General features: G+C 35.9%; 1 protein-coding gene across 4 annotated transcripts in view; it reads right to left on the bottom strand.

The window, feature by feature from the left end:
• SPATA6 (spermatogenesis associated 6) overlaps nt 1-17,458 on the bottom strand; it is a 144,101-nt gene that overhangs the window by 43,664 nt on the left and 82,979 nt on the right. For 2 of the 4 annotated variants that reach the window (XM_028106932.2, XM_088022432.1), the window contains exons 10-11: nt 4,194-4,378; nt 241-340 (exon numbers count right to left, since the gene is read on the bottom strand). In XM_028106932.2, coding sequence (XP_027962733.1) covers nt 241-340; nt 4,194-4,378 — 285 coding nt within the window. The remainder of the gene's footprint in view (nt 1-240; nt 341-4,193; nt 4,379-17,458) is intronic. The other 2 variants (XM_028106933.2, XM_028106935.2) reach the window with 1 other exon arrangement.

Here is a 17,458-nt window from a genome sequence, read left to right as displayed (position 1 = left end):
GAGGTAATTATTAGTAACATTGTTTCGAGTTCAGATGATGTCAAACATTTTACATAATGACTCAGGTCAAGCAGGAAGTTAGAGAAGTTGCCTTTAGCAAAACCACTGACTTCCATTGAATGGAGGTTGTATCTTTCTTTCTTCTCTTTCCAGTGATTTAATATTATAAGCTTTAAGCATCTTCACTGGTTTTCTTGCCCAATTAGAAAAGGCCTTCAAAGGAAAATTTTAGAAACTAACATATAAATGTCTTTGATGAGCCTGATGTGATTTCAAGACATTTTTTACCCGGTCATGGATCTCATCGCAGTTTGAAGGTGAACACCAATCAGAATGGAATCTGTGGGCATAAAAAACAAAGGTGACTTGTAGTCAGAGGGAGAGAAAAATAAATCTTTCCAAATGCCAGATATAGAAAGTCATTTTTTTCCTTATCCCTGTGTGATAACACAGAAAGATTAAAATAGTATATTTTCTTAATTGACCAAGGATGAGAGGCAGATGTAAAATCAGGCACTGATTCTCTGCAGAAGTATTAAGTCTTTATAATATGTGCAATAAGTAGTCTTAATAAAGTTTGGCATGAATTAGGGAGAGCATACCTATATATCTGATCATTTTAATGATTTCCTTATATAAGTCTTTAGAGCTTTATCTCTAAAAAAAAGATACAGATGTTCAAATTAGAACAATAATTCCATGTATAGTGCCTTTAAAATTAGTTCTTATTTTCCAGTAATTTAATCCCACTCTCTTAAATTATGTGGGAGAAATTCCTTTCTGTATACAGAAAAATAAAACTAATTTTATGAAATGAAGTAAAATGTTTAAATAGATGAAAATATTATTTAGAATCCTATCATGTTCTTACTCCCTCAAAATACAGAGGAACATAAAAATTGAATGATCCCCTCTCTGCACAGATACCACTCCTCTAGTCTCTCCTGTAAGTGTGTGTGTGTGTTTTTAAGTGAATATTGAAAAACAGGAAAGGAAAATGTGACTTTTATTAAAATCTGAGTTGTGGAATTACAGAAAAAACAAAGCAACCATTCTTCTTTCTTATGACCTCCCCAAACTCGAAACTGGCATTAGTTTAACTAAACTACTTTATCTACCTTATACAAGTAATAATGAAAACCTCCAGGTCCATCTGATTATAATTCATCTATATCAAGTGTTATTGATAATTCCTTCATAAAGGAATGGGTACTAAAATGCTAACTGCTTACATCTTTGCCTTTTTTTTCTCCCAGCTTGTTCTTGCAAAGTTATAATTTTATGTTTATACAAGGTATAAACTATTAAGCAGGAAAAATGATTTAATCTGTTTCAAAGAATGCAATCAATAATGGATGATCAACTATATCTAAATTTCAATATCCTACGTTTGTAAAAGGAAAGTGTTACTGCATCTACACAAGTATATTGTCGGACCTTGTTATTTGCTACATATGTAACCCATCTTGAAAACCTGAGATCCAAATATTTAGTTCCAAGAGGATCTCTTCAGTGTACTATGAGAGGATCCACTAGTCTGTGCTGTGGTATAAGAAATGATTGCTTATCTAACTTCATTTACAAAATTCAAAAACATTAAGCATGATTAAAAGGAATATCAGCTCCTTTTTAATTAGATTTGCAAGTATTTCTTAGTCTGATTTTAGTAATAACTCTACAGCCTAATACAAATGATAAGTCATAATATTAATATTTATACTTGGAGGAGAAAACTGCTTCTGAAATTTAACATTTCTAATAAAAACTGCAACCATTTTATGTGTGTTAACTCTACTGGAAATATTTTTTTTTAAATGGGCTTAAAGCAAAAAGCACCTTCACTATAAATAAAGAAATTCATTTGCTTACAGTCACTAATAGAGTTTTTGAAAGTCTGTTTATTCACATACATGATTAAGGAGTCAACATTTTACAGTAATCTTAGAGGAAAACTTACTTCATCTTAATGAATAACTACCCAGATAACCTCCTATAGCTGTATATTTTGTCATACTCCCAATTTTGCTGGGGACATACAATTTACATTTATATCAGTTTAAATTGTTTACTGATTCCACCGGATTTTATAAACACTCTGTAAGTATACTGCTCAGTAACCCAAAAAGCCTTATCAGAGAACGTCTTATATATAAGAACATCTTATATTCGGTACTGAGTGTACTGAAAAGGATGAAATGTTTTTGTTCCTAGTAATATGTCCTATAGACATTTTATTTTCTTTTATAACTATGTCTAAATCTTTTTTAGAACATACACTCAAAGTAGAGGTGTTCTACCTTAGTGAAAGTAAAAAAGTTTATCCTAAGGAGTACCCCAATAAAAGTTTATTAATTTATTTAGATTTTATTTTGTTTATTTTAAAAGCACCTCAACCTTCCTCAAGTGATAGGTGAAATGGGTCATGTTTAATATTAGAGCTCCTCATTTCCTTCGAGAAAAGATCTTAACTACATCTACTACCAAGCATCAGAATAAATGTGTAAATGCTGCTCACTACTAGAGGCCATCACCTGAACTGGAATATGAAAAAGGGATAGTTGACTTTAGCTAACCCCAGTGAAGAATTTTTGAGTAACAGCCTCAATGAAGAATTTGTCAACTTGGGAAGACAGGCTTCAAAAGCTGGGACAAAATTACAGACAAGGATAAAATAACATGGGACTAAAATTCATATTGTCCTACAGTGGTAGAGACAACTGGAGAGCTGTGCAAAAGATGTGAAAAGGCAGAAAAATAAAACAATGTTCATAAAAACATATCCAAGGAGATATAGATAAAAAATTTCCTGAAAACCTACAGAGATGGCAAAGAACCTAATGAATAAAACCACAAGTGCTTAATTCTAAAAGTAAAGGAAAAAGAGGGTAGCACTGACTACACGTCTGAACATCTGAGCAGACACGGAAATTGAAGAAAGTCCCCTGACAACTGAGACACAGGTTAGCAGACTTCAGCAGGAAAATCTCTCAAAAGTTTCTCTTGAACTTTGAAGCCTATAGAAACAGAGATACGCATCTCTCTCATTAAATATAGAGATAGATCTTTTTTAATCTATCTGTCCATCTCTATCTATGAACTCCATGACCCCTCAGGCAGGATTCTAATGGCCTAGAAGCAACATTAAATAAAATTCCCCATCTGAGGATTAGGGTCTCCAGCAGACTTCCATAGATCCATTTGAATGCTTAGGGGGCTAATGAGGAAAGAGACGAAACTATCTGTTCAGAATAGAGATGTTTTAATTCCAAACTGATACACTCTTGCTCAAATCACCAATTTTGAGATGAACTTTTTGATAGACGATACAGTTAGTTTAAATTTTGTCAATTACGTCTGACAGTTGTAATAAGCTGTACAAATTTAGTGTGTTACATTAGCATTTTGATGCCATCTGTAAAGACAGATTTTATTTCCATTTGTTGATGGCATTTCTCTTAGGTGTTCAAATTTCTATAAAAATTTTAAACTACCTAGGGTGGGCTTTTTTTTTTTTTTAATTTATGACAACTCTGTTTTCTATGTTACTATTAGTGAGTGAGGCAAGGAATTTCCAATCTGAATTTAACAACAACAAAAACAGATAAAGAGGAATTATTTCTTTCACATTCAAATTATAACAAGTGTCTAACTTTGGTTGTTAAAGCTTTTTTAGAGGGAGGCTAGAGTCTTTACATGGTTAAGATTCTCCCAGGGAGGGCGCCTGGGTGGCTCAGATGGTTAAGATTCTCCCAGGGAGTTGGGGAGGGTGTATTTGAGGAAATCAGGTACCATATACCCACAATGTATGGCATCATCATTACCACTAAAAGGAATGTATAATCTATGCTATTTTTATACATTAGCCATGTCCATAATGTTAAGTCTCTATGAATCTCTTGAAAACAAACCAACATGCACTATTTTTCACTTTTATGAATTACAGTATTTAAATAGGGTTAAAGTGACTCTAATTAATAAACTCACCAATAGTTAATAAACTCACTTTAAGAGGACTGGGTTGGGGAGGAGTATGTAGTACTATATAATATGTAATGTATTCTAAACAAAAAGTAAGCCTTTTAAAATCAAATTATACTTGTATGAATAATCACTTCACATATATAATTGCTGCCTTGTCTTTTCTAATAATGATTATTCAAAAAATCAGTATAGAAAGAGAGACTAAGCATTACCTTTCCTTGAGAGAAGCTCGATTTAACACAGGGCTTGGAGAATGCTTCGGCATTGTTGAGGGTGCTGAATGGACGAGTAAGGTCCTTGCTGAATGCTGTGGCTTGCTACATGACCGTGAACTTAAATACTCATCACACCTTTCCAAAGAGTCATCAAAGTCTCTCCCATGGGGTGTCCTGGTAACCTGTTTAAAAAATATTTGTATACACATAATAAATGTGGTAATATTATACATACAACCTTAAGAACCTTTGTAAGAGTTTAAAAAAAGTATAATGCCACAGCTATATTTGAAGGTAAATTTCAGAATGTAGCAGTCATCATTTTCACTGTAACATTAAATATTAAATACATCTGGATTGTTCATTCCACATGTCTAAAATTTATAAAACTTTATCAATTCCAAGGGCTTTTGAGTAGTGGTGGGGTAAAGGTAGGGGTGTACATATATAACAAAGGACAATACACAGAAACTAATTATAGCCCAGTTTAGCTATGAGGCCAAACAGAACAGAATTCTATCCTAATACTCATTCATTGATTCATTTGTTCTGGGGACAAATGAATAAATCAGGATAGAAAAATTAATAAATTCCTACCCTTATTATGTGGAACTTCAATTCTAGTAAAATTTACATTCTACTAATGAGCAGCTTTCATCCCAGAACCAAACAGCACGTGATTCAAATGGCTCAGTTACAGTCCCAAATAACTGACTAAGAAATATGTGAGCTAGATGTCTAAGGATGGTAAATACCAGGAGAAGAAAATAAAGCAGGAAAGGAGATAAGAAGTGCTGATGGGTGGTGTGGGAGGGGTATGGAAGGAAGAAGCTGCAATTTTAAATAGGATAATCAATGGGGACCTCACAGAGAAAGAGAATGTCTTGGTAAAGACCTAAGGAGTAAAGGCCTGAAGACCTTAGTAAAGACCACAAGACCTAAGTCATGGGGATATCTGTAGGAAGATCATTCCAGAAAGAGAGAAAAATAAACGTAAATAAACGCACCTGTGGGAGTGCGGTGGAGAGCATAGCCTGGTATATTAGAAATAGCAAAGAAGCCAACAAGGCTGAACTAAATAGTAGGCGATGAAGTTAAAAAGGTAGATTATAAGGATTTAGGTTTCTATGCTGTGACTATTTTTTTTTAAAAATGAGATCTCCCTGGCTACTATCTTAAGAACAGTCTATAAGAGGGGCCAAGGGCAGAGGCAGGGAAATCAGCTAGGAAATGATTACAGTAAAATACGGAAAAGGATGCTGGATTGGATTAGAGTGATAATCAATGGAGGTGAAAAGAGATCAGACTCAAAAGGCATTTGAAAGATAGAGCCAACAGGATTTGCTGATGGACTGGATGTCAAAGATAACACCAGTCTTTTGGCCTAATCAACCTGAAGAGTTGAGTTTGTATGATTTAGTTATACCCTTCCAACTGGAAGGATGGAAGAGTAAATGTTAGGAGTCTGTTTTTGGACATGTTGAACTTCACATATCAATTTATTAGTCACCCAACATATTAGAGTAGAATTTAGGAGAAGAGTCCAGGATAAAGATACAAATGGTATTTAAAGACAGGGCACTGGATGATATCATCAAGGAAGAGAGCATAAATAGAAGAAAACATCTGAAGACAGAGCCCTGGGAATACACTGAGAGGCTCAGAAGATGAGAAGGAAACATGAGACTAAGGAGTGACCAGGGAAGAAGGGGAAGAAGCAGAAGAACGTGTTGTCAATTGAAAAAAGCATTTCAAGTAAGGGCAGTAACTACGTTAAATACTGCTAATAAATCAAACTAAAAAAGATTGTGAATGGACCTTTGTATTTTAGCAATTGGAAGGTCATCGGTAACAACAAGAGTAGCACTGATGGAGTGATGGGAGTGATAATCTGGAGTTGAGTTCAAGAAAGAATCAGAGAGGGGAATATATCCTAATGACAATAATGCAGAAGGATATTCAACGGTTTTGGTCTGAATGGTGGAAGTCTCATGGAGGAGGTGGGACTGGAATCAAGGCCATAAAGTAAAGAGAGAAATGGCATTAAGAGTGGGGGAAAAGGAGAAAGCAAAGATGCACACTGAGTATGATAACTTGGCTATCTCTATAGGAGAGCGATAGGAGGGAATTTCTTAGAGGTGGAAAGGGGCACATTATAGAGAACTTTAAATGCTGTAACCCAATACTATTCAACATTTATTAAAGCATATTTTATGTATAAAGTACTGAACAAGGTAGGAGACAGCAATCACAGATAAGACCTCAAAGAAGTTACAATCCATGATGGCAGACATGAAAAAACAAGTACTGATAAAATAAAGAGGAAGGAAATTATAATTAAATAGATATATAATAAGTAACTGTGCAATGGGATCACAGCTAGGATGTAGTCTTTCCATGGAATTAGAGTAAATATTTGTTTTGTAATGTTTTACATCTACATGGAGGACTGAAAGATATAATGAGGGGGTGAGTCTTTGATAAGAATCCATTTCAAACTTTCAGTCTCAAGCCTTAGCCTAAGAAACATTTCCACAGCTCTTATGAGTTTTTCATAGGTTACTTACTCACTTCAGAAATCAAATGGAATATTAATGTCTTTGGCTCATTACTGAAGAGTTCCTTTCTTGGATGATTCTTCAAGGACACTGGCTTACAATCCAAAGACCTGGGTTCAAATCCCTGCCTGACCAGGTCATCTCCTCTCCAAGCTTTAGTTTCCTTATCTATAAACTGGGCAAATAATCTTCCAGGTTTGCCACAAAAATGTGGTAAAATTAGTGAAAACACAAAGCAGAGGGCATAGCTTATGAGAGAGAATAATATTTATGTCCTCTGTTTACAGCAATCTTCATATTTCAGCATAATGGTTTTTTTTTTACATTTATGGAAATAGTTCTTTAAATGCCCTAAGACCTCAAATATGTAACAATTCCAAGATTGCAAATGTTAAAATGTATCAAGATAAAAAATTTAGTATTTTTAAACCAATCTAAAACTGTTTTAAGTAGAAAAGTTTCATACATAAAATTAATTGTAATTTCATAAATGTAATTATGCAAATGACATACTTTTCAAATTTGTGATATATAATGGTTTGGTTATACTATACTCATGAAATAAGAGTCCTGAAAAGTTGTTTACATGATAATCTGATAAATTAAATCACATTAATGGCCATAACATTTTATATTTACAGGAACTTCAAGATCCAATTAATGGAAGGAAGAATTAACTACTAAGTATAATGGGAAACAGGAAATTCACTTGTCCGACAAGTAGCTTACTTAGTGCCTGATACTCGACACCATGCTCTAAAACTTCTCCTTTGTTGTGGGGCATAAAATTTAAGAAATAAATACAAATAATTCTAATGGCTAAAATTAGCTGGGAAATAGTTGAGAATAAGGAGTGCAGGGAAAAAGTGCAGTATAGGTACTGCTTTGAGGATGATAAGAAAGTAAAGTTCTCATTCAAAAAAAGAGAGAAGCAGGGACACCTGGTGGCACAGTCAGTTAAGCTCCAACTTTTGGTTTCAGGTCGTGATCTCACGGTCATGAGATCAAGCCCCACATCGGGCTCCATGCTCAGTGGGGAGCCTGCTTGGGATTCTCTCCTCCCTCTGCTCCCTTCCCGCTTGTGCTCTCTCTCAAATAAATAAGTCTTAAAAAAAAAGAGAGAGAGAAGCAGATATTGGTAACTAAGAAGAGTTTCTCAGTTTTGCCAAGAATATTCCTTAGTGAATCCTATTTCAAATGAGTCATCAGTTCCTATCTTATCTAGTTTAAAAATCCATACACTCAACTACCTGGTTTGGTTTTAGAAAGATGTACTTTCTTTACACTGGAGAATTGGAAAGAAATTCCAAAATAATACAATGAAAGTGATAAGTAATTCCTTAAATAGATCAATCCTGTGTGTATGTATATGTGGGGAGTGTCCCTTCTTAGACCACTGTTCTATGCATTTATATAAATAACTTGTTTCATTCCCACAACAATCTTATGGGGTAGATATTTTTATTCTCTGCACCTCATAGCAGAGGAAACTGAAGCAAAGTAGAACAGCTCCTAAGTAAGGGGGTGTCAGGCCAGTGACATATGAGAGACCTATGGCAGATCTCCCAAGTGGAAAACTCTCAGAGCCCAAGCCCCTCAGGATGCCTAAAAGGAAAGTCTACAGAAGATGGTCTCACAATCTGATTTACTAACAACCCAAAATATAGTGCTCAGGAACAAACTGACAAACTGTTCTCAAAGAAGAAAGACATCTCCAGTTAATTTTATGATGTGATCATAATAATGCCACCAAACCACTCATGGATAGTAGAAGGGTAATTACAGACCACCCTCACTAGAAACCATCTATGGAAAAAATGTTAAATAAGATATTAAAAAATAAAAAATGTTAAATAAGATATTAAAAAATTACATTTAGTAACATTAAAGAAAAAGAATATAACATGACCAAATTGGGTTTATTCAAAGTATACAAGGATAGGCTAGCATTAGAAAATCTATTAATCAACCCAATAGATGCCGAAAAAAAGGCGTTTGATAGTATTCAACATCCATTCATAATTAAAAAAATATTCCTTGCAAACAGGGAATTTCAAAAGGAACTTTGTTAACTTGTTAAAGGATATTTTACAAAAATCTACTGCAAATAACATTCACAGGAGTGAAACCTTAGACACGATCCTATCAAAGACAAGATCAAGACAAGAAGGCACTGTATTAGGCCATGCTGCAGTAGCAAATTAAGTTCAAAAATTGGTGGCTTAACATAACAGAGGTTCATTTTCCCCTGTGCTTTATAGTAATAGAGGTTAGCAAGAGAAATTATACTTCACAAGACTGTCCAAGGATTGTTTTGATGAGGCACACTGAACAACTTATGGCTGTATATTTTGGAACATGAGGCCTCCTTGTCACTGCAATGAGAGAGAGTTCCTATCAGTTCATCTACGCTTCACCCTGGAAGGAATCCACACAATTTTCCATCATCATCCAGATAGAGCAGGCCCTACATAACTGCAAGAGGGCTTGAAAGGATGGAAGAGGGCCTGAATAGCAAATAAGCAATAAACGTCTCTGCCATGTTCACTATCCCCACTCTTACTCAACATGTGTATGGAAGCTTCTAGTCAGTTAAGACAAAGAAATAATTTGAATGGCAGAAATAAAATTCATTATTTGCAGATGATACAGTTTCTTCTATTAAAAAATTCAAGAATATCTATGATAAGAATGTTATACAAAAATCAACTTCAAACCTATGTCAGTAAAACACATAAAAAGGTAATTTTACATAAGACTCTTTACAGTAGGAACCAAACTATAAGGTTTCTAGGAATGGATCTAACAAACAATGTGCAACACATTGATGGAAAAGCATATATAACTTTACTGAGACACATGAGAACTGAGACCACCTGCATTCAAAAATGGCTTAACTATCAGATCAAAGAAATGAGGCCCACCTACCTGAACATGACTTTATCATGGGTTCAAGGAAATTCTTGCCCAAGAAAATAATGCTACAAACCAGTAAATAACCATCATTTGCTTCAGGACATTCCCATAAATCATTTACCTGAACAGCAGTCTGCTAATCATCAATCAGCTCCCTTCTTGAAACAATAATAGATTCTTAATCTAGGCACACAATTCCCTTCTCAGAACAACAGATCACTTAACTGGACAAATCCTTCCTTATCAAATAAACTGTTTACTTATCAAGACTTGCTTTAAGACCCCAATCTTTGTGTCCATCGACAGATGAATGGATAAAGAAGATGTGGTATATATACACAATGGAATATTATGCAACCATCAAAAGGAATGAGATCTTGCCATTTGCAACAACATGGATGGAACTGGAGGGTGTTATGCTGAGTGAAATAAGTCAATCAGAGAAAGACATGTATCATATGACCTCACTGATATGAGGAATTCTTAATCTCAGGAAACAAACTGAGGGTTGCTGGAGTGGTGGGGGGTGGGAGGGATTGGGTGGCTGGGTGATAGACATTGGGGAGGGTATGTGCTATGGTGAGCACTGTGAATTGTACAAGACTGATGAATCACGGATCTGTACTTCTGAAACAAATAATGCAATATATGTTAAGAAAAAAAAAAAGAAGATAGCAGGAGGGGAAGAATGAAGGGGAGTAAGTCGGAGGGGGAGATGAACCATGAGAGATGATGGACTCTGAAAAACAAACTAAGGTTTCAGAGGGGAGGGGGGTGGGGGGATGGGTCAGCCTGGTGATGGGTATTAAAGAGGGCACATTCTGCGTGGAGCACTGGGTATTATACACAAACAATGAATCATGGAACACTACATCCAAAACTAATAATGTAATGTATGGTGATTAACATAACAATAAAAAATTATTAAAAAAAAAAAGACCCCAATCTTTGTGTCCATTAATCCTAAACTTTTATATCACAAATTTTGTCCATAGATTCCCTCAGTAAAAGCCCTACCTTAAAACACTGGAGCTCAGACCCCAAAACCCTGTAAGTATCTGCCCTTAACCTTCCCTTTCAGAGACACTACTCTGACTTTCGAGGTGGTGGCTCTCCCTTACTGCATTATGTCATACATCCAGCTTTGCTTGATATCAACAGACTCTTTAGTTATTGTGGTGGTCTTTGGGTGAGTAGGCAGTAGAGAATCCTAGAAGTCCAATAAGATATTAATAGACGCGCTCTTGCTGCCACAGCAATGAACTTCAATATAGAAACTGCATTTTTCTGAGACTTCTTGAGCTTCCCTCCTGAGAGTTTCTCTGACTACATAGTGAGGTGAGTGAATCTTGGTGTTGGGTCTGGGGTCTGACTTCTTTTGCTGAACTTCCCAAATGCCTACCTCATCTTCTAGGAATGCAGAACCCTTTAGTAATCTTTTCATTATGTGATCAGGTCTGAAAACTCATATCCCCAGTGGAAGTCTGTCTTTTCATTAACAATACTAATTATGTCTCTATCTTTGTTATTGAGTCTCTATCTTTGTTTTGTTGTGAGCCTGTAAGAGGAAGGTCATAGGAAAATGAACAAACGTTAAGCTACTAAATCCATCCTCCAGTCAGACCCATGGGTGAATAGACTCTGATATTCTTATCACACCACAATCCTTAGAGTAAAAACTCTGCCCTGTGTCACTTGTCAAAATATCATGAAAACTTCTTCAGGTTTTTTTTCTTGTTTTCTCCATGGGAAAACACACTTTAGGAGAACTTGCTTCCAAATGTTCCATCTTCCTAGAATTACAGATTTGTCAGTTCTCCCATTTGAGACAACAAGGAGCCGGAGACACAAGGTATACAAGCAACCCACTGGCCAACATTACCAGACTCGTGTGTTTGCTTCACTTTAGGTCTGCACCCCCTCCAAGTTAGATTCAAGCTGCTTCCATGTATTCACACTATAATTTTAAATCATACAGTTACTGTTGTAAGCAGCATAATTTCACCAATGTCTATGCAGAGAAATTCCTCTGCTACCAGGGCGGCAGGCCAGGCAGGATTCAGCATTGCTGCAGACTGATAATTGCTCTTTACCTTCTAGTTCTTCCTTTTCCAAGTTCTTCCATTTTCCCAGCTACCCTGTTCCTGCTCTAACATAGTATATTAGATATGGGGTTCAGGTAAGGTGGGAATGTGAGAAAGGGGAGAGAGAACGTCAATTCACAGGTCACTGGGTCATAAGGAGCCCCATGCAGATATGATGGACTGGCCATCCATCACCCAAAATCCTGGCCTTCAAGCTAGACTCAAGTGGCTGCATGGAACTTTGAGTGGTCTTTCTTGAGGAGGACATGAGTATGTTCTATGTGAGGGAAGAAAGGTATGCAGAGATATTTGGTGGCCAGAGGGACAGACTGTGTTAGATATGCTTAGCTGTCCCCCAAAATTTGTGTTCCCTCTTATGTAGTATAAGATTAATGGGAATCAGTGGCCTAACCAGGATCTCTACTTGCTAGCCACTCTCCTATTACGCTTCTAGATATGGTCATGTGACCAGTTCTTGTCAATGGAATATCAGAAGTGACTTAGGTCACTGCCAGGCTTTTAAGAAACAGATGCACTGGGCTGTTAATGACAAATAAATTGTGTTAAGACATTGAAATAGTAAAGTTTCAGAATATCTAGCATTACACTGAATGAGTTAAAATCCAGAAGTAGAAATACAGACATGACCTGGAGAAGGATAGTGATGGCATAATGGGAACAGAGTGTGTAAGTTCAGGAGCAGAAGGAACAACTAAATTTCAGGGAATAAAAAAAATCTAAGCAGAAAACTCTGACCTTGATGTGATATTTATCCATAAATTCAAACATTACATAAGTGTCCACCAGATACTATATGCCTTGCTAGCAAGAGAGGATAAAATGAACAAAACACTACACTTAATTTCAGGAGTTTAGGAAGACACATTAAATCCGTATTCCGGTAAGTCCGAGAGGCACCCAGTGTAATAAGGCAATGCTTAGGCATGCGACGATGCTAAAAGTGATGTAAGGCTACCAGAAATCAACCATATATTCCACGTGCATTTCCCAATTTTGCCTAAAGCCAGGTCTGCTTCTCCACTTCCACTAAGGTAATTTCCTATCTCTTTTAAAGAAATATAAGGACTCTCCGGGTTTGAGAGTTCTCATAAGATTCGTTTCCCCCAAATAGTTTAGAAGTAATGAATAAAGAAGTGGAAGCAATGTTCATTTGAATGTCTAGCAGTAAAAGGAAGGAGAAGGAGAGGGTAATATATAATGATACAGACTGAGAGCTATGTTCTTTTTCAGGAGCTTTGCAGAATTTGTTTTCTGTCATTTAAGATGGGGATAAAAATTCTTGTTCAATTATGAAGCTGCATATAATCCAGTGATATAATCAATATGAAAAGCTTTAAAATTATAACCCATTATACAAATTTAAGTTGATTTTATTATTATGTTTATGGTCAAAAGAGATGGAGCCAATAAATAAATAAATGCCAAGAAGGTGTTAACATTATTAAGAAGGTAGAGTAGAAGGAAAAAGTGGAGATTAACAGAAAGATTGAAGTAGAGATAAAGATAACTGAGGATAATTCCATCCACAAATGACTAACATTTTCTCTGACGAAGTGGAATATGACATCATATATAGAAAATGAGAAGGAGAAGTAGAACTTAGGTTGGACTGTGTGTTACAGAATCAACAAGAGAACAAAATGATCAAGCAGCACTGAAGGTCAAATTGAAGCTAGAAAGGATATATTTATAAAGGCCCAGGTAAAATGGGTTCTATAAATCTTTCCAGAAATACTCTGCTGTTACTAGATGTATGTCCATTAATTTATTCATACACTAATTACACATGGCATCATTGATTTTTCAACCTTCACTCCCAAAGCCCCTGCAATGGACTGAATTGTATCTCCCTAAAATTCAGATGTTGAAGCCCTAACTCCCACTTGACTACATTTGGAGTAAGGAATTAAGGTTAAATGAGGTCATACAGGTGAGGACCTAATCTGAAAGGATTACTGTTCTTTGACACCGGAGTTTGCATTCTCGCGCACCCTCCGTCTCTGCCATGTGAGGACAGGTGAAAAGGCAGCCGTCTGCAAACTCGGTAGAGAGCTCTCACCAGGTACCAAACCAGTTGGCACCCCGATCTTGTACTTCCCAGCCTCCAGAACTGTGAGAAAATAAATTTCTCTTAAGTCATCCAGTCTATGGGTATTTATTATGGTAGCCCAAACTAAGCCCTCATTTAAAAACAAATATTTTGTATTGCCTTCTTTTATATCTTGAAATGAAATGTATTAAAAATCAACGAATTGTCTTAACTGTAGTAAAAAGAGAAATTAATGGGACATGACCTAAAATATGCACTTCAATACATAAATGCTCAAGTATGACTACTCTAGAAAACATTATGGATGCTTGCACTCACTTACATAAATAAGTTTGGAGTTTTAAAATGTAAGAAGATCATAAGTCATTCCATACAAGAAAACCAGGAAAATAAATGAGCTGCCATATACTTCATCACAGTGTAATACTACACCGTATATTTTTAACAAAGTAAAGTATAAGCTTTATAATATACTTGTATTCCTATAATATATGATGTATTTCAAAACAATGTAAAGGTACTCTGTGTTTTATGTAGAGCTAGATTTGTTCTAATAATTATGAACATGTTTTTGACCTCCATTATGGTTGGTGAGACAGCTGAAAGCCACACAGGGCATAAGAATTCCTCACTGTTTGGCATTGTCCCACTATTACAGAATATCTAGCATCCCTGATCATTAAACATCAAGAGTACTTCCCCTAAATGACTGCAATAATGGTACCTGTTAACGTCTAAAATGCCACCTTGACAGTGGTACAATCTCCACTGAGAACCCATGTGCTAAATGAATGCCTATGACACAGGCATATGGAACTACCATACATTGGAGAGAAGAAGCCAATGATTCGGGGGAGTAATGGTAAAACAGAAAAGAAGCAGTGAAAAGAATACAAGCATTTATGAGAAGAGCTGGTTATCAGGCATCCAGGGTAAAGAGAGTTGAGTTTGGCCAAAGAATAGATAATGATCAAACAACTACAAATCTTAAAAAGGGAGGCAGTAGATATGATAGATAAGGAGAAGCAGGAAAAATAGAAAAGTAAGGATGTTAAAAAGCCATTATCCCTCAGTACGCACCCTCCATTCAAATGAAGCTAGTAGTTTCTCTATTCCCCAGGACACTGTACTTATTCCAAATCCCAAGACTTTTTTATATTGCCTATGCAAAATATATTTCTCAACAGAATTCAGGCAAAGTTCCACTTTTCCAGAAATTTTTTGGCAAGCACTCCCACCTTTATGACTTTTTTCCTTGTAGAAATCCTAGTGTTCTACTGCCTGAATATTAACCAGCTACTATGTGCCTATAAGAAGATTCTTTATTCTTTCCATAGAGAATATAGTAGTGTTCAATGCTATATATGCATTTCAATGAAAATCTACCCCTTGAATATAAAAATAATCCTGTGAGTTTACTTACCACCCACTGCCTTACAAGGATAGTATGAATGATCAACTTCTACTCTAACCCTAAAAGCGAAGAATCCAGAGATGAGAGTGGGAGAGAAATAAAGATGGGTAGAAGTTCAGTTCTTTCAAAAAGAATTCATGTGGAAAAGAGGATTGTAAATATATACACCTATCTTTAAATGGACCAGCCAACATAAAGCTAGATTATAGTCGCTTTAGGATAAAGATTAGTGTCCTGTAAACTTTATCCCTGTCTCTCCATTCTGTATTTTTATATATTTGGTTTACTTGTTTTCTCTTCATAATCCACTCACACAGGGTGCCTGGGTGGCCCAGTTGGTTAAGCGTCCAACTCTTGGTTTCGGCTCACGCTGTGATGGAGCTGGGCTCCACACTCAGTGCAGTCTGTTTGAGATTCTCTCTCCCTCTCCCTCTGCCCCTCCCGCTGTTCTCTCTCTCTCTCTTAAATAAATCTTAAAAAAAAATTCGCTCACACAATACACATATATTAGGAATCCACACCATATATCAGATAACATGCTAGGTACTATCAATAAGCAAGATCAATAAGGTCCCTACCATCCTGGAACTTAGAGATTAGTAAAACAAGCAGATTTTAAACAAAGATGCAAATAAAGATGAAAATAAATATATGATTATAAATCGTGAAGCATAATTTGAAGGAAAGGTACAAAGACAGGCTTATCCCTTAGGTAGACCAACTAGGGTGGCTTCCCTGCAAGGTAAGGAATATTGTGCTTTTTGACCTATGTGTGTGCACACACATATATATTAGACACATCAGTGTGCTTGTACGTGTGTGTGTGTGTGTGTGTGTGTGTGTGTGTGTGTGTTTGAAATACAGTCCACATAACAGGACAGGTCTGCACCAGGTGAATTATGCCAAACACACACTCCTCTAGCAGCAGTCTTAAACAAGGGTGCGACCATATACACTCACTGTACGAGGGATGGTTCCACCAATACAGTTGCTGTACTCATAGCCCATACTAGCGGTTCTCAAATGCCAGTCCTCAAACACTAGATGGCAAGACAGCTGCACCAGAATCACTGGGAAAGGTGTTAAAAATGTAAAAATTTCCAGCCTCCATTCTCAACAATTCAATTTAGTACCTGGAATGAATTTTTATAAAGTTCCACCTAGATGATTCTGATACCATTAGATTTGAGCCCTTAGTCATACAATGCCTTGATTCATTACCTTAACTGTTCCATATTTCTTTTATCATGCTCAAAGCATGGCAAAGTACTTAAATTATGCTGTTCAGTGCCAGTAGACACAAAAGATTGTTTTCAAGTAAATAAGCAAAGGTATTATAAGGACAGCAATATTTTTTGTTTTTGTTTTGTTTTCTCAAATACAATGATACTCCTTATCAAAAAGCTTTCACTTAGGAATAGAAAAGACAAACTCTGAGGTGATGCTTCTCAAAATGGAGAACACAAACTACTAGTGGTATGGCAGATAATTTAATACGGTACCCAAAGTGATTTTAGATGATACACAGGATTATTTTACATGGCACATGGACATATACTAAATAACACTGAGTTACAAGAAAAAATGTATTATCTTTTCAATTCTCTTTCAGTCAGAAATCCTCAGTTAGCTATTGGTATGTTTCCTACACCTCTCTATCGTTGGTTATCTCATTTTAAGAAATAGAGAACATGCCTCAGAGCCTTTGGAAAACAACCATTATTTAGCCAGAACTTTGTAACATTGTTTTGTTTTCACTGTATCCTTTAGAGCTGTCATCCATTTAAAGCATGGGATACTGATTTTTCATTTATAGTAGTGAGTTGAATAAAAAGGTGAATTTAAAGAAAATAGCACAAATTGCATGCAGATATTGTAAAAATTATAAGGATGCTCTATGAGTGAATTTGAGAAACAGTAATGTGCAAGGTATTACTAAAGTAACAACCAGTTTGTCTATGTCTCACACACACATACACAAACACATTCAATAATTAATCTAAATGAATAATCAAAAGCCGCAAATTGTTGTATGAAGACATTCAATGAAAAGTCCATGCTACCACTTGACATTGTAGCCAAAATAATGATATTCCATGATATGACAATATTGTTTGTGCATTTTCTTGACTAAATGATAATGATAATCTCTGATCATATGTATAAGAAATGTGCATATGCTTTTATGTGAAAGCCAGGACAATTTCATTCTGTAATTT

Source organism: Eumetopias jubatus, unplaced genomic scaffold (assembly GCF_037043125.1).
Source record: "Eumetopias jubatus isolate StellerSeaLion01/CBP00866 unplaced genomic scaffold, mEumJub1_p1.0 scaffold_4, whole genome shotgun sequence".
NCBI lineage: Eukaryota > Metazoa > Chordata > Mammalia > Carnivora > Otariidae > Eumetopias > Eumetopias jubatus.
This window is presented reverse-complemented; position numbering and strand designations above follow the sequence as displayed.